General features: G+C 31.0%; 1 protein-coding gene across 2 annotated transcripts; it reads right to left on the bottom strand.

The window, feature by feature from the left end:
- Positions 1-15,450: 15,450 nt before the first annotated feature.
- On the bottom strand, positions 15,451-20,139 carry LOC132167732 (RING-H2 finger protein ATL38-like). Of its 2 annotated transcripts, none has more exons than XM_059578756.1 (3): positions 19,481-20,139; positions 18,595-18,692; positions 15,451-16,217 (listed from the first exon to the last, which is right to left on the bottom strand). In XM_059578756.1, the coding sequence occupies exons 1-3, from the start codon at positions 19,637-19,639 to the stop codon at positions 15,809-15,811; spliced, it is 666 nt and encodes a 221-aa protein (XP_059434739.1). In that variant the 5' UTR covers positions 19,640-20,139; the 3' UTR covers positions 15,451-15,808. The 2 variants fall into 2 exon arrangements, with proteins under 2 accessions (XP_059434739.1, XP_059434740.1); XM_059578757.1 differs by having other exon boundaries at positions 18,595-18,762; positions 19,481-19,618.
- Between the last annotated feature and the right edge of the window lie 4,302 nt (positions 20,140-24,441).

The following is a 24,441-nucleotide window of genomic DNA, read 5'->3' as shown; positions in this document are numbered from 1 at the left end:
AGCGAAAGAGAAAGATAGAGAAGCCATTGAGAGAAAGAAGGCAGAGAGAAAAAGTGGGGGAGGAGGAAATGAAGTAAAGATGTAAGCTTGGATTATGGTATTAAAATGAGAGGAGCATGAAATTTCAGTTGGGTTCAATAAAAGCTGTTCATGGTGGGTGCAATTTGTAAATGAAGAGATTTTTAGTAAAATTAGCTAAATATTTGTTAAGCGAGAGCACTCACATTTGGGTCAACAAAAATTATTTTGACTTATTTTATAGCAAAAATTTCTCATATAAGTTTTACGTTCAATTCAATTAAATGACTAAAAATTTGTTGAGTTGAAAGCACTCGCGTTGTTGGACTTAACGAAAGCTATTTTGACTAGCTTTGTAGTAAAAAATTTTCAAAGGACTTCACATTCGGCTCAATAAAATGATTATTTAACTAAAATGTAACTAAATATTTGCTGAGTGTTGAGCAAATAGTTCAACAATGCATAATTTATATCAATAAAAAGAATAAATCTGATTTTTTTTATAAAAAAATAATTGTGAAAGTAGATAAAAAAAATATTAAATCTATATAAATAGTTAAAAATGAATATAATTTTTTTAAAGAAATTCACTAACTAAATATAATTTTTTTTTCTCTTTGCCACTGTATTAGGCAAAGAGAAACAGTGGGCAGGAGTGGTTGTTAAGTGGAGAATGGCACTGACAGTTGCATGCAACTAATTAATAAATATGAAAATAAAAATTAGATTGTTAGTAAATTCAGAGCTGAGGACAGCAGTGGAAAAGAAAAAGAAATCAGTGTGGCTCAAGGTCAAAGCAAGTAGAAATGAATTAAAGAGTAAATTTATTTTTTTAAGTACTTCTAGCTATAGTAGACTACCCTTTTTCCGATGTGAAATAATTTATTTGGATGAGTGTGGCCTTAAAAGATAATTATTTACTCAATAATTCAGTATCTTTTTTCACACGTGAGATGTTATGATTCATGGGTAAACTTTAATTTTAAACATAGGTATATAAATTTTTGAATAATTTTTTCTTGCAAACCGATTTTTAAGAGTGGATTTTATTTAAAATTTATCTCATTTTGCTTATGTCTCACCTGGATTAAGTTTAATTTTAACAATGTATAAGTTCTTGGACACCATTTTTTAGCAGACCTGTTTTCAAAAATGAATTCTATCTAAAATTTTGTATCAAAGCATGAATTTTATCACGAAATTGATCCACTTTTACATGAGAGCAAGGTGCACGCAGGGTATTGCCTTGTTTGTTAAACAATACGACAGTACGGTACTGTTCATTTATTTTAAATTAAAAAAATAATAATAATGATATGTATAGAAAAGTGAAAAAGTAGTATTGAAATTTGAAAAAAGAAAAATTGTTTTGTAGTGAATTTTTTATTTGAACAATAGTAAAAAGGAATTAAAGTGATATAAAAAGTGAGAATATTTTTATGTTGATTTTTTTTGGAAAACTGAGCTTTTTCCCTCTTGAATAAATATTATAAATAATTTACTGTCAAAATTGTTAGTAATTTAGATAATACTTGTAAGAGTACTAGCAGCAGACTCCCTATTGGAGTAATTCTAGGTAGCCTATTTGTGTCATACTAAGAATGATGTGACTATTAAAATCATCATTGAGCTTTTGATTGATCATTATTGAATTTTGATCAAATGATGATTTTAATAGCCACATCATCCTTAATAGGACACAAGTAGGCCACCTAAAATTACTCTCCCTATAAAATTAACTCTAGGTGGCCTATTTGTGCCATATTAAGAATGATGTGGCAATTAAAATCATTATTGGGCTTTTGATTGATCATTATTGAATTTTGATCAAATGATGATTTTAATAGTCACATCATTCTTAGTAAGACAAAAGTAGGCCACCTAAAATTACTCTCCTTATAGGAGTAATTCTAGGTGGCCTATTTGTATCTTACTAAGAATGATGTTACTATTAAAATTACCCCTATAAAAATAAATAGTATTTAATTCATATAAGAAAAGCAAAAAAATCTACTATGAAGTGTTTTTTTTTTATAAGAAATTAAAAAATAATTTTATTTTCTAATTTGAGAAAAAATAATTAAAAAGCTGCTGTTAGTGCTCTTAAAATATAACGTATTGGGTCAAGATTTGCCTAATTTGTTAGCAATTTTAAACATTAAAAAAAAAAAAAAAAAGCTCCTGGCATTGACTTAGTAAACCAATAATGTCACCTTACTGGCCTATAAATCAGTCACATCAGTCCTGACTCATCACCTCAGCGTCCATAAATTGTAAGTCAAGAGAATTTAACAAATTCAGGCTCGAGAAAAAGACAACGGCCTCACTATGAACAATTGAATATTTACATCATTTGGAAAAGTAAATACATAGAAGGTAAACAAAATTAGATGAGTTTTATCTCTTTGGAAGTGCGCAGGCAAAATAATTCTTTCCCGTTGAAGATGGGCTTCAATCAATTGCTTACTTTCCTGTGTCAAACTGATTTCTACCATAAATGGTTAAGAGAGGTTAATGCATTAGTGGTGTATGTCAATTTCTTCAATGACAAGGCAAGGCATAGAGATTTAAAAAACAATCCTATTTAATATACCGTTATATAATTGTTATACAATTTGGTGATCTGTTAGTAAAATTCAACTTTTAGATCAGTACTCGTTATAAATAAATAATCACGACATCTCAACTGTATGGCGATTATATAATAGTATACTAAATAGTATTAGTCCATAAACCCTAAACGTCGAATCTTTCTTTGTTGTGCCGGGGAGCTTGAAGCATTCTTTATCATTTTTTGTCCATTCTCTTTAGCTAAAAATAAATAGAATGAAAGAAAAAAAGAGTCCCATCTTTTTTAAATAAATAATGTTATTCAATAGACTCACTTAAAATGCATTTGGCGTTGCGATTTTATAGACAGAAGTTATAATTTAAAACCAAATTGCAAGTAAGGAGTTTTTTTTTAAAAAAAAAAAAAAAAAAGAAAAAAGAAAAAAGAAAAAAAGAAAAAAAAAATGCATAATTTAAAGGTTAAACTGCGATTTTAAAGGTTAAGTTGCAATTTTCCAAACTCTTAACTGCATATTTAAAAAGATATTTTCAAATTGTACATTTTCAAACCGTTATTTCTAAATTGCACTTTTTAAAATCACAAACCCAAACAGACATTTAATAATCATCTAACGTGTACTAAATGAATTCCTCAAAGGGATTGCTTCCAAGCCTTCCATGAACTTCCATTCCTATTTTAGAAGCATTCTCATTTATTCTCCCACTCTTCTGATCTTTGGTTTCACAACAAAAAGAAGTCTTACCATTTTCTCTCTTGCTTATAAAAAGCAATTATTAATTTTTATTTGCACGACGTTTCAATTGTATGGCTATCAGATCTCAATTTACTAAATAGCATTAGTCGATCAACCTTAGGCACCATATCTTTTTTTGTTGTGCTGTGAAGCTTGAAGATTCCTCCATCACTTTTACGTTCATTTTCTTTAGCAAAAAAATAAATAGAATGAAAGGAAAAAGAGTCCCATCTTTTTTAAAATAAATAATGCTATTTAATAGAATCTAACTTGTAGTACATGACCTCCTCATGGGGATTGCTTCCATCAATTTCCATTCCTATTTTAGAAGCATTCTCCCCTCTTCTAATCTTTGGTTCTACAACAAAAAGAAGTCTTCCCATTTCTCTCTTGCTTATAAAAAAAGAATTAATAATAATAATAATCATCATGGAACTAGAATTCAATCATTTTCGTCTTCCTCAGACATTAATTAATGTTGCAAACCAACAATTACAACATAGTCAAACATTGAAATCATAAAACTATATATCTAGAACTTTATTAATTTATAAGCCTATTATATTTGAAGACTTTTGAGCATAGTCATCAAAGCTATTCCAACCATCGATCCATATGAGAGTTGATTTCGGTACGATGGTTTCAACCAATTAATTTGGTTGTCGGCTCAATGGTTAGTTTTTCTAGTTTAACAAATACTTATTTAGTAATATCTAAAATAAATAAAAGAAACATAATATTTAGTTGAATGACTAAATTTATAACTTAACTTTTAACTTTAACTTTTTTCATAACTAATCTACATACCTTTTGAAGAGAAGTTCAAGTATATTAAAATGGTTGGGAAAGTAGTAAATCAATCGGATTTGACATAAATCCTGAAGATTTTTCAATGGAGATTTCCTCTTAAAAAATCAATTGATAAGATTGTTTCTAGTGAAAAAATAAGTAAAGTTTTCCTCCAATCCACTAATTTATAATGATACGCAAAAACTACTAAAGGATAAAATCTCCTCAAAACAGAAATAAAATAAGGAAGTGGAATATAATAATTATGAGAGTACTTAGGCACAAAGGAAAACTAGAGATGTAAATCTTTTTATTGGGGTTATCCCACATCGGTTATGGAAGGGGCTAATCGTTAGTTTATAAGTGTGAAGGAAAGTCTCACCTCTTAAGTTAGCTTTTGGGGTTAAGAGATGCCAAATACCACCAAACACTGGTATCAGAGCTCATATTTACCAACAAGTCTCGGTCTAACAATCTACAGGAGAAACGAGTTGTCGTTGCTCTAATCCAAGGCCCGATGTGTGAGGGAGAAATTGTTGGGGTTATCCCACATCGAATGTGGAATGAGCTGATGGTCACTTTATAAGTGGAAAGGCGCTGGTGGGCTAGCTTTTGGGGTTGAGAGAGGCCCAAAACCACCCAACACTAGTATCAGAGTCTCGGTTTACTAACAAATCTAGGCCCAACAGTCCATAGAAGAAACGGGTTATCGCTACTCCGACCTAAGGCCTGATGTGTATGAGGGGGAGATTGTTGAAGTTATCCCACATCGGTTGTGAAAGGGGTTAGTGGTCAAATTATAAGTGTGAGGAAAAGTCTCACCTCTTGAGCTAATTTTTGAGGTTGAGATAAGCCCAAGACCACCCAACACTGGTATCAAAGCCCAGGTTTACGTGTTGCATGGTCTTGGGCCTCTCTCAACCCCAAAAGGTAACTTAAGAGGTGATGATTTTTCTCACACTTATAAAGTGACCATTAGCCCCTTCCACAACCAATATGGGATAACCTTAACAATCTCTCTATCATACATCGGGCTTTAGTTTGGAGCAGCGACAACTTGTTTCTCCCGTTGATTGTTGGGCTGAGATTTGTTGGTAAACTTAGGCTTTGATACTAGTGTTGGGTGGTCTTGAGTCTCTCTCAACTCCAAAAGCTAGTTCAAGCAGCAATAACCCGTTTCTCTTGTAAACTGTTGGGCCTAGACTTGTTGGTAAACCTGGGCTCTGATACTAGCGTTAGGTGGTCATGGGCATCTCTCAACCCCAAAAGAAAGCTCAAAAAGTGAAGCTTTCCCTCATACTTATAAACTGACCACCAACCCTTTCCACAACTGATGTGGGATAACCCCAATACTTTTAGATGGAAAATAAGGAGAATTAAATAAATTTAGGGTTAAATACTAAATACACCCCTAGGGTTTCACCTTTTTTTTTTTTTTTTTTCCTAGGGTTTATTTTGTATCAAAGGAGGTCCTTATGGTTTTGGTAAAATAGCAAATTAGTCATTCCGTTCATTGACTGTTAGTTGACCTAACGGAACTCCACATGGACCAATTAAAAATTGACATTTGGTATAAGTGGCCACGTCATCATTGATGACATGGCACCTAATTAATTTTTTTTAAATTTTTTTTTTAAATTAAAATTAAGAAATTAAAAAAATATTTTTTTTTTTTTAAAAAAAAAAATTGCCTAATGAGGTGGCCAAAACCACCCCTAGTGGGTACTAGGGGTGGCTCCCCATTTTTTTTTTTTAATGAAAAAATATATATTTTTAAGTTTTTAATTTTAATTAGGTGTCACATCATCACTGATAATGTGGGAACTTATGCCGAATGTCAGCTTCTAATTGGTCCACATGGAGTTTCGTTAGGTCAACTAACAGTCAATGGACGAAAGAACGAATTTGGTCTTTTATCAAAATTACAAGGACCTCCTGCAATACAAAATAAACCCTATGGAGAAAAAAAGAAAGAAGTGAAATCCTATGGGGTAATTTAGTATTTAACCCATAAATTTATTATGCATATTATCTTCCAAATCACAATGGGTCAATTAGTCTCCTATTTCCTTCTTCGGTTTCAATCTCGTTGGCATTTAGTACATCACTAATTAATTAAGAGAAGTGTTACACATCCAAAATTTTCTTCTTAAAAGTTAGTTTCCAAATGATGTGTCGCTATCTCATAAGATTATTATTTTGAGAAGTATGTCACCAACTCATAGGATAGTAACACATTATTTAGGAATCAACTTTTTGAACAAAAATTTGGGATTAATTAAATACAGTCAAGCAATACTAAAGGGCCCAGTAGACCTAACAAACCATTCATCCTATCAACCTATATATATATTTCTCACATACTCAAAAGACATAACTTTTTTAGAGGCAAATTAAATTTTTTTTTTTTTTTCCAAACTTGATTAGGAAAAACTTTATATCCGGTAGGCGTAGTATCCCATGCAAACTCCTTCCTTCCTTAACCCAGCAAAATTTTGCATATTAATGGGGTATATTAATTATTAGCAGCACAAGTTGTTCGCTGCCTAAATGCATCAAAAGTGGGCATATCCACATGTCATATTAGCAGCACAAGATGTCGGTTTGAAATGTGCTATTATAACATGTAACATGTTGTACATTCGATGGCCCTTGGGCAGCAATTCTTGGTAAATGTCTTGTATCCATGAAATTGAAATTGAAATTGAAATTGAACATTTATGAATCTAGATGAAGTGACCGTTGGTAGTTAGATGTAACACGGTTCTATTAATTAGATCTCAAAAGGACGTGGTATTTTCAAAGTTGTCATTTGTCAATTCAGTATTTTCGATCAAACAGGGCATTAAATAGGCTAACGGGTTTGAAAAGGGTTAAAGGTCATTTTTGAGGTTTGTGTTTTTTTCGTGCCCCTTTTGGTTTAGTTTATATAAGATTTAGTTATTTTGTAGGAAAATTTTTGCAAGATAATTTTAAATTTTTACGCGTTTTAAAAATTCCTTTTTAAAGTTTTAAGGGTACGAAACTTTTAATTTATTTTAATTACTTTATTATATTAAAATTTTTTGTTAAATCTTATAAAATTTATGAAATATCCATATTTTTTATTATATAAAAAAATTATAAAGATTCATACTTTTATTTATTTTTATATAAAAAAAATCTTTGCAATATTTTTGCATCTTTGTAATTTTTTATTTTATTTTTTTATTTATATAAAAATAGGGTATTTTGAAAATTTTGATAAAACTTAACAAAAAATATTAATGAAATTATGTAATTAAACAAATTGAAAGTTTGATTTATTTAATTGAGAATTTTTAAATTTTGAGGCAGGATCAAAACAAGGAAAAGTTGATCGAAATCTTGTGAAATTTCTCCTATTTTTTATTATTTATTTGTAATTTTTGCACTGTATTTATGTTTTAGGTTTTTTCCTCGCTTTGGTTTTGATTCCAGGTAACCTTTTCCACGTTTTGCTTAGGAAAAAGAGAAAAGGAAAGTACTTTTTTTTGGAGAGAACCTTAGATTCTTATGGCTTCGTTCTCTAACCTCTCTAGACTTTGTTAAATCACATGAAAAAAAATTTCTTATAAACCACCAGAGTTTCGAATTGTGGAGCTACTATGTTAGAAGACAAATAGATTTTATGTTGGGTATAATTCAGGTTTACTTTAAAGGTTTTGTAAGCATATATAACTAATTGTAATTTTAATCTTGTATATTGAGTAAGTTTCCTGTGGTTTGGTTGCTTCTGGAATTGTTTTATTTGAAGAGTTTGTCAAAGCATTCTACTTTGTCACCAAAATTTTTGTTTAATTTTTTTGAGAAAAATTATACTTTAACCCACTAAATTACTACCCAAACTACCAAGTGTGACACTTTAATATGTCAAACTTCCATATTTTTTTTTTTTGACAAAAAAGCCCCTCTTTTAACATCACATTAAAATAGACAGAAAAGTCGTCCCGTGTTTTTCTTCCTAAAATATCTCATTTGTTTTCTCCTTAAAAATAAAAATTAAATACAACTAATACTAAAATTAAAAGTTTTTTAAGCTCATTTGAATGTATGTAAGTTTCTTAGCATTATTTGAAATATAGTTTATGATTCTCCCTTTTGTGGGCAAGTAGATTAACAGCCACCTTGTGGTCTTCACTGCCACTTCTGTTGTCTGTTGTCTGTTGTCTCGAGAATCTTGACTCTTGGAAACTTGGAAGCTCAAACCATGACTTTTTTAGGAGAATTTTAGTTTTTGAATTTCATATCTAAGTCATTCATTTTTATTTAAGAGCTATTATCCTGCCATGTGTTCCATTATTAATAAAATAATAAAATAATAATGATTGTTAATATCATTAATATTATTAAAATTTTATTAGTAAGGACATGTGGTAGGATAATGATTCTTGGATGAAAATGAATGACCTATATTTGAAATTTCAAAAACTATAATTCCCCTAAAAATTCTAGAGGATCCGGATCCATTGCATTATTGTTGCAGTAGCAACTTCTAGACAGTTAATTTAAGGATGATTCAAATAAGGCAAAACCAACTCCCATGTTGAAAAGTGTAAAAGAGGAAGCAAGATGGCCATCTTTTGGACAGCTCATCATCAATCTGTCCAAGTTTGCAGTTGAAGCGTTGGCTAACAAGTAATGTTATAAGGAAGATTAGAGTTCTCGTAAAGTCTTCTCAAATCTGACATAGCTTTTAAAATACCTTTGAATTTGTGATTTTAAAAAACACGTTATACTTGAGAGGACTTTAAGAGAAATCTAGTCTTCCTTATAGCATTACTCGTTTTCTTCAGCTTTTTATTTTTTATTTTTTTAATTTTTAATAATTTAATAATTATAAAGTGGCAATTCTAGACTTCTAGTATTTCAAGGGTCAAAAGAGGGGTGGGTATTTTGAGAAAAAAATTTCCGTCCATTTTAATGTCTGATGTTGACGTATGAATTTTTTGTCAAAATATTGTAGTTTAACGTATTTAAGTGTCACACTTAATAGTTTGGAGGCGCAAATAAAAAATAGGTGGTAGTTTAAGTGGCCCACTATTTTTTATTGCTTTATTTAATTTTGGTGATATTGTATGTGGTTGTGATTATTAAAAAAACACCTATGTAACCATTTAGGTATTGTTCGGAGAATTTCAAACATTTTATTAATGCATTATATTGTGTAGTGGTTTAAAAAAAAAAAAAACAGAAAAAATTACGCGGGTATGGTATTGTCTTTGTAATTAGTTAGTATAAACCTAAATGAGGGAAATGCATTTTATTATTATTATTCCTTGACACAAAGATATATTTTTTTAAAAAATGATATGCAATTTAATGACTGCTGAGCCCTATAATTACCAATGTTTTAATTAATAAATAAATATGAGTAATGCTAAGTACCATATTTTTATCTTCTTAAAATTCTCTTAAAGCTGATGTGGCTTTTAAAGTCACAATTAAATTTGAGATGAATCATATTTGAATTTTGATCCAATGGTGATTTTGAAAGTCACATCAACTTTAAGAGGATAAAAAGATGGCACATAGCATTACTCAATAAATATAAACAAAGTACGGGTGTGTTCGTGTGTCTGTTGCATGTGTTCTATGTTTCAAATTAGGAGGCCTCGGGCAATCTATTTACTTGTTATAACAGGTAAACCTTATAAATATTTTCTTAGAGTCGGCTGCTCGAATTGCTAACAATCAAAACAATGACTTATTAGAGTTACAAGTCCCTTCCAAAACTTGAGGTGTTGACACCAATAAATAATAAAGAGGGGCGGTTGCCAATTGGTTGGATAGGTGAAGAAAGGTGCTTAATTAATAGCTAGCTAACTGGAATTTGTGGTCCAACTTTAATTAAAAACTTCTGGATTTTGGTCCTTAATTCCCCCTCTCCTCAACCGAAAAAAAAAAAAAAAAAAATCTTAACAAGTAGATATGACTAGTCTTCTTCTTCCATTTTTTTTTTTAATATAATTTTTATAATTTTTTAAATATTCTTTTTTATGAGTGGCTAGTCTCCCTCACACACACAGTTTTCAAGGTGCAAGACTTTTCTTGCCTCCAGAATTGTAAATAGTAACTCATGACATGATTTTTACCAAAAAAACTAATTAGTGAGTTATTAGGTATTGGTCTAACAAATATTAATTAGATTTACATGGTCCTCATCAAAATATTAAGGAAAATGCTAAGTGTTCTTTTAATATTTTTTTGGTGTCCTCTCAATTGTAATGTGACTTTTAAAATCACCGTTAAATTTAATACATTATTGACTTTTAATCTATTAGTAATTTTAAAAGCCACATCACAATTAAGAAAACACCAGAAGAACACAAAAAGAACACATAATATTTCCCAAATATTAATTAGATGACAACCTTCAACTGATTCCTACTACATGGTTTCTTATTCATTGGAAAAACATCTCAAGAGATTCATGCTCCTAAATCCTGGAACAGGATTCTTTTCGGTTTATTTGAATTGGAGAGCATTGAGTTAATTATATTAGAGAAATATTTTTGTCTTTTCACTTTTTGAGAAGACAAATACTTTTCCACTATAAGATATCAAATTCCTAAATCCTGACTGTATTTGTAGTAGGACAAAGTCTACAGTTGACAGAAACCATTCAATACAAGTACTAGATAATTTAATGTGGCTTGGAACAATTCTGATTAGGGCAGAAGTAATGCATTGTAATTATAAGAAAATTCTTATAGCGTCCTTTTACGCTAATAATTGAGGAGGCTGTTCGAAACTTGTTTAGCCTAATGAATTTCATAGAGCCGCCAAATTTATTTGCAATCCAAACAATTAAACTGTTAAGAATTTGTATCCATGTCAACATCTAATTGTCCTAGTCTCTTGACAAATTTGAAAATCAATAAATGTACGAGGAGATAGATTTGAAAAAAGGGAACGGACCTAATGTAGCAAATTATTGTAAGTCATAATTAGTTTAATTATAACATAATGCTATACGCTACATTTTTATCTTATTTTATTAATATTACTTTCAATCGGTCTATGTGTTATTCTTTATTTGAAAAAATAAAATAAAATTAAGGATTAATTGACGGTGTCAAATCAGTAAATGAGAAAAAAAAAAGAAGAAAGTATGAAATATAGAATTTATTTTTACAACTATATTCAGGATTATGGTAAAAATTAAACGAACTTGGGGACATGGCCCACATGTGGCCATGTGGGCACTGGATGAGGTGGCAAATGGGCAATGGTTTAAGGTTCAATTTTGATGATGTTCTGATAACGTAATGGAAATAACAAATTTTGAAATTTGCCATGTCATCCCGATGGGCCCGAAAGTCATTATATATTTTTCTCAGCGGCCCAAAAAAGTATTGGCCCAACGTTTGATGATAATCACTTTAAGTAATTGTTTCGCACATTTCACGTATATTTTGAATAAAAGAAGAAAATGTAAAGACAATTTTGCAACGTAAATTTTTGTTCGAGCTCGGTTTGGTTTCTAAACGAACAAAAATTTAGGCTTATTAATTAAACTAATTAAACTTGTATAAGTTCGCTTCGATTTATATAGGCTCGTATAAGCTGATATATCTTCATTTTCATTATTTTTATAGTATTATTATTATTTTAAACTTTGTAATCAGAACATGTTAAGTATTTTGAAAAGATAAAAATATTTTTCTTCGTAATATAATAAATATAATTTTAATTATTTTAATTATGAGGATGAATATAGATATATATGTATTTGTGTGAGTTTATGTGTGTTTAATAATTGTAAATATGTACTATAAGATAAACATATAAACTCTGTTGGGCCATGGATCCGCTCCTAAAGCCCAACGGGTCCCAAACCCGTCCTAAGCTAAACGAAATATCCGACAAGGCCTCGGACAAGCTTTCCCCGAGGAGGCTTCGTATCTCGAGGAGGTCCCGGACACGAGTCCGAGACTACTCCTCGGGAGGTAATAGATGCCAAATCCGAGACGTAACTCCGAAAGCAAATAAGTCGAGCCAAGGGTAAAACTGTTATTTTACAACTAAGGATACGCAAGTATTCAAACTAGTCCAAGTGATCATTATCTCACATTCAAAAAACTCTACAACGTAGATGATTATCCACTTACAAACAATCCCTACATAAGCGGGATAAGCTGTTATTCAAATTCAAAAGGTTACCTAACCCAAACAAAAACCTTATCACTTTGTTCCAGGATTCCTATCCTTATCAAATAACTGCAAAACAGGAATTTAAGGATAGGAGTCCCGATACGTGCGGAAAACAAATTCTACTCCATGCCTATAAATACAAGTGCCGATTTTCATCGAGGTTAAGCACAATCCTAACTCCGAAAACTTTGGTTGCTTAGATATTCTTTTCTCACATTCTGACTTAGGCATCGAAGCTCCCCTGCCGGAACACCACCGGGGGCTCTAATCCTGTTTGTTCTTTTCTGTGTGTAGCCTAAAGTTGTCAGCACCACCTCTAGGCGTGCCACGTCACCATCTCGAAAAACTGTGTAACAACAAACTCAATATTAGATTGTTTAAGATTTGATTTAATTTCTCCAACTACTTAAATAATAAATCTTAACCACAAATAAACAATTTATAATTAGTAAGAATTTACACCCAAAAAAAAATTGTGTTAGGGCTGTTTCCAAGTGGATGGAAGTAAAATTTTGGACTTTTCAGAATTTCCTGCTTGGGCCGAACGTTCGAAATGGGATAGAGAATGATCAGGACCAAATGTTCAGGGTTAGATTTCGAACATTCGAAGTCCGTGAGAGCTATTTATTTTGGCACCACAACTTTTATGTATGTGTGTGAGCTATTATAAATACCCCCTTTACACCCTTAGCCTCCATTTTCGTCATCTTTTGGTTGAGAAAGCCCTAGTGTAAGAGAGAAAGTGAGTTTGGAAAGAGAATGTGCTCTCTTGTAGCTTTGTTTTCCATGAGAGGTAATCTTTTAGTATAATCTCGATTCTAATACTGTTGTTAGCATAGTATATCATTATTTAGATACTGTTTAACTATATTTTTGTAGTTAGAGATTTGAGCATCTAGAATTAATATGCTAGTTTAGATAATGGTTATTGCATGGAAAGTTTATGCTTAAGACCTTGATATCTTGTTGGTTTAATTTGCAATAATAACTTTATGCTTAAGAGCTTTTAAGGTAAACATGAATTATGATAAGAACGGTTTCAATAGGTAAATACTCTATTATATTTATGTTCCTTTTATTTCAACGTAAAATATTTTGAACATAAATTTTTTTTCTTGAAAAATGATTTCTTGAAAGCATTTTTTAGTGCTTGGCGCATACGGAAAAATCTCAATTATATATATAGCAATAATAACTTTATGCTTAAGAGCTTTTAAGGTAAACATGAGTTATGATAAGAACGGTTTCAATAGGTAAATACTCTATTATATTTATGTTCCTTTTGTTTCAACGTAAAATATTTTTAACAAAAATTTTTTTTCTTGAAAAACATTTTTTAGTGCTTGGCGCATACGGAAAAATCTCAATTATATATATATATATATATTTGCAATAATAACTTTATGCTTAAGAGCTTTTAAGGTAAACATGAGTTATGATAAGAACGGTTTCAATAGGTAAATACTCTATTATATTTATGTTTATTTTGTTTCAACGTAAAATATTTTTAACAGAAATTTTTTTTCTTGAAAAATAATTTCTTGAAAAGCATTTTCTAGTGCTTGGCGCATACGGAAAAATCTCAATTATATATATATATATATATATTCATTCAATCATAGTAAATTTTAAATTACGAAAATGTCTCGACCAGGTCTTAGTGGTGATGTAGCTTGGTCCTAATCGGGTCCCAAAGGTGTGCCGGCAGTGTTCCGGTTGGGTCCTGGTAGGGTTTCGAGGTCTGTCAATTTGACAATGTGACGCTCAAACTCGAAAATTGGTTTACGGTTTTTTAAAAAGGTCAAATACTTTTTTGCCCATTGTGATTTAATAACTTTAATTTTTGCTCCTACGGCTTAGTTTTTATCACAGAAGATACCTCAGGTTTATATAAATACGGAAATAGTACCTCTGTCAAACTTTCGCTCAAAAGTTGACGGAACTTCACGTTAACGTCCCTAAAATCTTGACATGTGTATATATATGACATGTGTATATATATATATATATATTAAAAACATTAAAAAAATTAAATTAAATTAAAAAAAAATATATAAAAAAAATTTAGAAAGGGGGGGCCGGCCACCCCCATGTGGTGGCTGGCCCTTTTTGGGGTGGCTCGGGAAACCACCCCCAAGTTGCAGAAAAGAAGACAGGAGGGGAGTGAGTGATGAACGGTTTCTTTTTATTTTCTGCATTTCCCTCACTCCCCTCCTGTCTTCTTCCTCAATCCACACTCTATTTCCCTTCCACTGCTTCACTGTCACGACCACAAAAAAAGCCTTCAAATCCTTCTCTTCTGTCACATACCCAAATGAGAAATTAGGGTTGGGGTTTGATCGATCAATCTCTGCAAAACCCCAATTCATGGCGACTTCTCTACTTTTGCCTGAACTCATTTTTCTCTCTCCGCAAACCGTTCCACAGCGCCAGCTTTGTTTCTCTAAGCATTCTTTCTTTGTATAAAATGGGGGTGGCCAACCACCCGTGGCTTCCGGCCGCCCCTTTCCAATTTTTTTTTTTTTTTTTTTTTTAATTTTGTCTGTGGACACGTGTCAAGATTTTATGGGCGTTGGCGTGAATTTCCATCAATTTTTGGACGGAAGTTTGACGAAGCTACCATTTCCGTCTTTATGTAAACTCGAAGTACCTCATGTGATAGAAACTAAAATTTAGGAGACAAAAAATAAAATTGTTAAATTACAAGAGTAAAAAGATATTTAACCATTTTAAAAATATAAACCATTTTTTAAAAATTAAAAAATATTTTTCGTTAACTATTATTTTTTGTCGCACAAAATACCAATATATATGTTTGTTGAAAAATATTATTTTTTTGGCTTTGACTTAAAAATGATAAGGTTACTCGTCTCTTTTCTTTTATACAAAAGGAGAGAAATAGAATGATGGAAAAAGAGAATCTGATTTGTTGAGGAAAGTAAGCCCAAGCCCCGTGAGTAACATTACCAATTTACCATATTCCAAATCTTTACTACAAGACAAAAATATCCCAAAACGCAACTCTAAGAACTAGTTTTTATTTTGTAGTTTTGCTAAAGACAAAGACAAAATACAAAATACATATTTATTAAAAGTTGTTATGTGTTTTGAGATGTTTATTAACGTATTTATTTTGAGAACATAAATAAAAAAAAAACAAACAAACAAAAATATTGACAATCACATAACCTATTAAATTCTGACAAATGAAAAGAAGCTACATATGCTTCTACAAGGGAAGGGGGTTTGCAAAGCTCTTCAAATAATTCTAGTTATACAACTGAAACTTACAAAACTGCCAATGCTACACACTGTCAAAGGGAGAAGTGAGAAAGGTAAAAACAAATCACTTTTTTGCAATATATACATTAACCCACAAGAGAAAAGTAGAAAACAATAAACTTCCTAGGTTACACTTCCAATGGATTCAATTCCAAATCTTCAGACATACCCATTTGAATCTCCAACTAATCCTAATTCCTGATTAATGCAGCAGCTTAGATTCCAAGAAATTGATGAATTTAGGGATTTGAGGGGCTTTCTACATGCTTGGTTACTGAGTCTTTTGTGATCTGATCACCCTCACTTAATGGGGAGATGTTTTCCCCAGCTTCAGCTCTATTACCCTCAGGCATACAACGATCCTCTTGAATTGGGTCCATCCCACGGCTACCATGGGTTCTCAGTGGACAGTGAAAAGAATGGGAGTTGAAGGACTCCGCCCTGTAATTGGATCGAACAGCTGAACTGAACAAGGGCTGCATCAACCGTTTTCTCTCGGACAACTCACGCAATGATATTCGACAAACAGGACATGTTGAATGTTGCTGCAGCCATATGTCTATGCAGGTAACATGGAAGAAGTGCCCACAGTAGGGGAGGATACGCAATGTATCTTCACCGCGGAATTCTGCAAGGCAAACAGTGCATCTGCCACATATGTAAAATTTCATTAGTACGGTATATGAGCAGGAAATGCAAATGACTATGTTGAAGGAAAATAAAATCCCAAATCTAAAGCACTCCTACAAGTAACCAGCTTATGAGAATATCACAGCACAGATGTCTTCGCATAAGCTACCAAACATTTAACCTTCAACTAATTTCTGTTTTTTAATAAACCAAAAAAAACTAAATTTTAATAAACTGAAACAGAAAAGAATCAAACAGAAACAAAGAATAAAAGAGAAGATGCTAAAGAGTGCTTAGCAGATGAAGTCATATACATTATTAAAATATATATATATTTCTCATTCTTCCCCAGAACTAACCAGATTGTCAACCTTTTTCTTCATTTAAGCTGTAATTTAAAGGGCAAGGCATCACGTTGTACCAAGAAGAGATAAAAACTGCAGTCTTTGATTCATCAAAACATATATGGCAAGCAATTATGAGGAAAACAAGAAGAAAGCATGAAGGAAAGAAAACCCTTAAACATTGAATGATATAACATACAAACCTCTAATGGTACCACCACATTAAAAAAAAAAAAAAAATGTATTGCAAAACCAAACTGAAATGACGTCATGGATTAATGCCAAGATTATTCTGCATGGCCAGACTTAAAGCATTATAAAAAGGTTTGTAAGTGAGTTCATCATACTTTGTGGTATGACCAAGAGATAGTTTCTTTTACTCAGCTTTGCCTATTGCATAGGGTCAATGGATTAATCAACATGCGTTTACAACACTGCTACATACATAAGTGGATGACTTCTCAAAGGGATGGCCTTCGCAAAAGAGCCTATCCCATATTGGCGTTAAAAAGGATGGAAAATAGTGCACATGACCTACACGTGCGTATTTTGGACTTGAAATACACAAATTGCTCTAAACTACCAATTTGATACTAGACCCCTTTAAGCTACCATTTCATTGTGATTTGGCTCTTCCTTTAGATGTTTGCATTAATATGAACGGAAAATGCCGTATGTGACATACACATGCGTATATTTGATTTGAAATAGAGAGAGAGAGAGAGAGAGAGAGAGAGGGCAAAGGGGTGGTCGATTACCATTTGAAGTGACCAAACACCCCCTCAAGGCTGACAGGGTAGTCAACCATCCCCTTAAGGCTTTTGAGGTGAGCAACAACCCCTTAAAGTTTGATGGGGTGGGCGATCACCCCTTGAAGGCTTTTAGGGATGGCCAAATTAAGGTTGAAAGATGGTTCAACCACTCCAAAAAGCCTATGGAGTGGTCACCTCTTGTTTTGAGGGTGGTCGGATAGTAACACCCGGGTCTCATATTGGGAAGAGGAGTTGCCCACCCAAAAGCTAACGAAGGGGCTCTTTTGCAACAAAATGGTACTTTGAGGGGATCAAATTCACAAAAGGTAGTTTGATGTTGTCTTTGCAAAACAGGTATGAGTTTGAGGTAAGTATATTTTCCCTAATTTGAATCATCAAGGTTAAAGACATTAAGTTACAAATTGACAAAGAATATTCTAGGAGATGTCAAGAATAATTCTTAAATATGAGTTAGCCGTCCTCCTAAAACTAGATTATCTTTTAATCCAACCAAATTCTTTCAAAAATATCAACTCACAAAATCAATAGATGTGTGTGTCAGAGAGAGAGAGAGAGAGAGCATCAAAGGTAGGTCAATCAATGAGAAAGTTGATGCTTGCTTTATGCAGTTAAATCTAGGTACGTGCATTGGTCTGCTCAAATTTTTCGCTGGAAGGAGTATTGACATAATTAATATAAGATATGGATGACTATATGCAACTTTAGTCCCAAAGATCAATTTTTAAGCAGCCATTTATTGTTACATTACATTTTTACATTACAACTGCTCATCATTTTCTTCAATTTACCTTCATTGTCTGAATTATATTGTTATTGATTGCTCTGTCCTTTATGTCTCTTTCCATCTCCTTAAATTATCTATTTGATGGAGAATGCACTTTTGAAGCCACCTAACGACAAAAACTTGTCCAAGAGAATTTTTCTATGTACACCAAATAACTACAAAATGTATTGATATAAGAAAACAATTGCCAAAAATTTGATTCAGACTATTATCCCAACAGTAACTCATTCAAACTCCACATGGCTCACCCTAATGCTAGATGAAGCCGAAAATGATGAAAGAATAATACAGGTACTATATTGTATATTTCGCCCACACTTCACATGGTACATGCTTTTAGAGTAGGAAAAATAGCAAAAATATCAGAACTTGAAAATGCTAGATACATAACAAACATCTAGAGTGAAGAACATTCACCTATATATAATAGGATTTGAAAGAAACACATAAAAGCCAGTACATTGAGGAATTCAACAACAAGAGAAATAACATACTGAGTATTTTCTGAAGCCGAGAAATATTCATCGCTAAACTTCCTTGTAGGAAATTTTGCTACAACCACAGGTTCAAGACCATGCAAACCTCGCTCCAGCTGTACGATAAAAAAGTGAATGATGGCAAGTGCATGGCCAAGGCAGAGTAATCTATATAAGATAGTTGAACTGCTAGAAAGGAAACCAATCATAAATTATATTACAGACAACCCAATAATTCAAAACATATGGCGTAGCTCAACTAAAATGGTCGGTTAAGACTGTCGAGTAAAACACAAACTAGTATGAGACCTATAAATGCAAGAACTGTCAAAATGGCAAGATACCAAATTACATAAGATTGACAGCAAACACAAATAAAAGTTGAACGAAAACTAGAACCAAAAACCCTGGTAGTTCCTGTGAAACCCACATCAATGGTTTTCCAGAATACAGAAGCAAATTACCAAAGCCCTTGTATAGATAATCATTCTCTTTTTGCATTAATGGGATTTGGAATTCCAATTCCACCAACAAGGGAATATGCCAACATAAAACTCCTAGCTTGTACAACCAAACACGGTAATCAAATTACATAAGATAGACAGCAAAACCAATAAACGTTCCAAGAAAACTATAACCAAAAGCCCTGGTAGTTCCTGTGAAACCCACATCAATGGTTTTTCAAATTACAGGAACAAATTATCAAAACCACTGTATAAACAATCTTTTTTTTTTTTTCCTAAAAATTAAAAAATTTAATGGGAATTGGAATCCTCTCGTATTCCAGACTATGGAATATGCCAAAATAAACTCCTAGCTTGTGCAAGTAAAAACAGACTAATTCTTTTGAATACACCAAATCAAATAAACATAACACAAAGACAGTAAAAAAGAAATGGCTTACGATACTGAGATCAGATCTATAAGCGACTGGTAAGGAGCGCCTGGTAGCATTCAAGTGAATCCGAGCGCAAACGAGTCGCGTGCATACGAACACGATGAACATGGTGCTCACCCCGAACCCAATCACCGTCATCACCAAATTTATCCCCGAAGATATCATTTTTCCCAAACAACAATAAAAGAAATTAATTCTTCAAAAACCCAACTTTCCCAATCCCACTTCAAAACCAAAAACGAAAAAGTCACAGAGCTATCATTATCTGACTTCTCTTCCCATAGAGTAATGGAACTTAGTCTTACAAAGACTAGAACAGTAAAAAATTTCACACTCCGAGAGCCAGAGCTGGCTTCACATAAACACCCAGATCAGACTTCTACCCCTAAGAACTATCATTCTTCAGAGTTGTTCAGAAGTGGGTGTTTCTGAAGAAAGGGTATGGAGGTGACTGTTTCATTCTTGCAGAGAGTAGAGAATCAGTGGAGAAGATGACAGCCATGGAGGGATTGGACAGAGCCAGTGAGTGAGAAAGCCCATAAAAAGGAAATTGTGGGATTATCAGGGAGATAGCGATAAAGAGGGGGAGGTGTAGATTTTTAGGCGTCTGAGAACAGGATTCATGGGGGAGAGATTTCGGAGTGTCAGATCCAAGTCCCACTGTAAGCCTGTAATGTTCGGAATGGAGTCAATTTTGTTTATTATTATTTTTTTTTTATGTAATTTTAAAATTTTAGTTTGTTTTTTTGCAAGTTTACTTTAATTTATAACGAACTATAATATATCTAAAAAATATAATAGTTTCCTGAATTTATTGTACTTAATATCATCATAAATATTAAAATAATAGATTCTGAATTTTTTGAATTAAAAATATATCCAGAATGATTTGATGGATTGCAGTTTTTTTTTTTTTAACGTACAAATCGGTATAATAAAGTTACATGTAATCTCTAAGAATTAATTTAATCGTTTAATGAAATAAAAGTCATTAATTTAAATTATTTTTACTCTTTTGTGTGAACATATCAAAAAAAAATAAAATAAAATAAAATTACATGTATGGCAAAAAATACATGTATGTTTGTTTGTTTGTTCATAAATTAGCTACAAATGAGTTAGTAGATAATTTATGCGGGTATTTTTTTTATTGAAATTTTATGTAATTTATTTATTTATTTTTTCTTGAGGGGTGTAATTTGTTATTTAAATTGTTAGTAATTTAAATAATAATATAAGATAATTTTATGAGATTCACCTTCTCAAATAAATTAAAGAAGAATACCATGGTTTTTCTTGGTGTTTTCCTAATTTAACGTAAATATATATTTTTTTTCAAATTAGAAAAAAACTTACTCCACTCGTTTCTCATATTATTATTGTTATTATTATTAAAAAGTAATATCCATATAAAATTAAAAAAAATACTAAAAAAACACCAAAAAGAGCCGTAGCGTTTCTCTAAACTAAATTATCTAAAACATTTGGAACAAATAGTCCCATAAAAACTCTCATTAATTTTACTTGGATATTTTCTTACTTTTTCCTTTCTGGAGAGGTAGAAGTTACATTTTTTTAATACTAAAAATAGAATGGTGAGCAATAATAATAGGGTACAAAGAGGTATCTTTCACTTCAGATTTGATTAAAAAAAAAAAAAAAAAGATTTTTCACTTTCAGATCCACTCTGATATTGGGTAAAGTAATCCACTCGAAATTTTGTCTTGTTTGGCGGGAGAAATAGTACAATTACATGATTAAAAAAAATTAAGGAGACCATTACCCAAATCTTTACTAAAGTCTAAAGCTATTGCTTAATGACGTATTACAAATTATAAGCTCCTCCTCATGACAATGTAGTTGACTTAATAAGTTAAGTAAAAATCTTAGACGAGCAAAGATTCTATTCCCATCGTATTGGTTAATGTGCTGTATTTTAAGTGATTTTTTTATATTAATTATTTTTTAAAAAAATATCATCCACATGAAACAGACTATGAGTTGGTGTGAATTTAATGTGAAGAGTGACATTTTTTGTGGGTAAATGTAAAGAATATCATTACTTATAAGTAATGTTGTTTTGTACATTTATTTATCACACTTATTTATATAGGTTGACAACTTGACATGACGTATTTTAAGTGTAATATATCAGTTTCATATTAAGAAGATGAGTAATCCACATAAAGAGTAAATGGTTTATATGAGATGTTCATGGTACTAAATCTCACATTGTTTATTTACTATGTGAAATTGAGTTTTATAAGTAATTATAGGAAAACTTCAAATTGATTAGTATTTTTGGGGTGATAACATAAATATAACTAACGCTTTTTCCTCGGTCGTTACATTAATTAAAAAAAAAAACATTCATATAAGCCAATGTAAAATAAGTACGAAAAATATCATTACTTATTAGTATATTGTTTTTCTTTGAAATTTAGTAGGGGTGGTAACTGTATATATATATATTAGTGTATTTTGTTAGTACTATTCATTTTGAACAAAGAGTTGAACATATATTTATAAAATTGCCATGAATTTCTTACTATGTGACAAATATATATATATTTTTAATCACATGTGTGAAGATCACGGGTTTTTAATAGCATTAAAAGAGTTAGAGAAAATTCTATTTAAAAAAATGTGTTTCTCACATGTTTAAGAGACGTGTGACAATTTTATAGAGTGAGTTGAAAGCACTTTCTCTAATCAAATTTAAAGGAAAAATTTGCCAATTTTGTTGAGAAGAGATCGAGTTATAACCCAATTAAAATAAATAATGATATTTTTCATAATTATTTTACATTAGCTAACATAGTGTATTTTAAGTGACTTTTCATGTCAATCATTTGAAAAAAAAAAAAAAACACTTAAAAAACATTACGCCATTTGATATAAAATATTATGCCATCAAAATACATGAACAAGTCAAGTCAACGGTATTTGTAAACTTGTAGGCAGATAAGTATAACACATAAGGTAGAGTGAGCCCTCCAGCCGTTAGATTAAAAATTCATCTGATCTAAAGTCAAAGAATATTTAGGTGAGTTAGCTCAATTAAAAAAGAAAAAACAAATTAAAAGAAAATGTCAAGTAAAATTAATTTCATGATGTTTTGTTTTTAACATGAAACTTAACAAATATTACAAAAGCAACCTAATTCAATTATTTTTGTAGTTTAACTGAAAGAGGAGGAAAGAATCACAGACTGATTCTAATCCCTCTATGCAATATATATATATATATATATATATATATATATATATATATATATATATATATATATATATGCTTTGCGTAAAATAGTATTAGAGAATCACTACTTTTTTTTTTTAACGAATTGGAATCATTCCAAAGGGGAAAACATGAAGGGAACAAAGAAATATGCTTGATTCTTATGATTTGTGATCAATTGTGTGGTTTCAAGTGTTTTTGTTTTTGTTTTGTGTTCGGTAAAATTTTGAAAAGTATTTTTTTTTTTTTGGTAAGAAATTCTAAAGAGGGATTTAAAACATGTGAAATTAAGAAGTGTTTTGGAAGGGGCCAATTTTTTTTTTTAAAAATGCTATATGTAAAGTATATTCGTTTCATAAACTTAAAAAGTCTTTCTAAAAAATATTGAGAAGTGTTTAAAAAGAAATAGGAAAAAATTTACTTAACCCTCCTTTAAATTTAATCGCTTTTGCAATTTCTCTCAACTTCTTAAAGTTCAAAAACTTTCGATTTAGTGTATTAAGCTTTGCAAAATTTACAACCTCACCCCTTAGTTGGAATTTTTATTTTTATTTTTTTTATTTTTGTTAAATCCTAATGGAGTGATAGGAAATTCTCAAAATACCCCCATATTTTCTTTTTCTTTTTACTTTTTTTTTTAAATAAAAAATTAATTGTATTTTAAGGATAATTTTGTAATTTTATAAAGTTTATCTGGGTATAATGGTCAATTTATCTTTTGACTATCTAACTTAACCCCAAACCCTAGTGGGAGGGGTGAGATTGCAAATTTTATAAAGTTCGATAAACTAAATTGATAGTTTTTTAACTTTAAATGGTAAAGATTACAAAAAATAATGATAATTCAAGAAGGTTAAGTAAAGTTTTTCGAGAAAAAATCAAATGAAATGGGCATGTATTAAAATAGGAAAATCATTCATTTTTCTTACACCTACCTCGGCATCATTCATTGGCTTTCCTAAGTTTTTAGCTTTGTAATGCGTACTACTGTACTAGGCATGAAAAATGGAAAGCCAATGAATGATGCCGAGGTAGGTGTATGAAAATGGACATGGCCAATGAAATGGGAATGTATGAAAATAGAAAAGTCAAACTAAGGGGCATATGAAAAATCCATTTAGTAACTGTTATTTGAAAAAAAAAAAAAAAAAAAAACAGAAATATTTTCAAGGATTTAAGGTATGTTTGGAATTGCGTTTGAGGGGCCTAAAAATGCGTTTAATACTCAAAATCTATTTTAAGAAAAAAAAAATACTCGTTTAGTAAAAAAAAATTAAAAGCTCTTTTAAGGGTCTAAAAAACCTAAAAATAGTAAAAACACACTTTTAGCAAACTTAAAAATGAAACTTTTGCCAAAAACCCTTTTTTGACTTAAAAACTCTATTTCTGAAGTACAATCTCAAATAGGCTCTTAAAATTTTTTATTGCGTTAGAGCTTATTTGAGATTGCGTTTGAAAAATAGAACTTTTAAGTCAAAAAGAGCTTTTGGGCAAAAACTTCATTTTTAAGATTTTGTCAAAAATGTGTTTTGGCTATTTTTAAGTTTTTCGAACCCTTAAAATGCTTTTAATATTTTTTTTATCAAATGAGTACTTTTTTTTTCAAATAAATTTTTTGAGTATTAAAAATATTTTTAAACTCTCTAAACGCAATTTCAATCTGATCTTAAGCAAAGAAAGCAACCATTAAAACAGTTAAGGGTACTTCACCGTGAAAGTGAAATTGAAAG

This window comes from Corylus avellana, chromosome ca1 (assembly GCF_901000735.1).
Source record: "Corylus avellana chromosome ca1, CavTom2PMs-1.0".
In the NCBI taxonomy this organism is placed as follows: Eukaryota; Viridiplantae; Streptophyta; class Magnoliopsida; order Fagales; family Betulaceae; genus Corylus; species Corylus avellana.
This window is presented reverse-complemented; position numbering and strand designations above follow the sequence as displayed.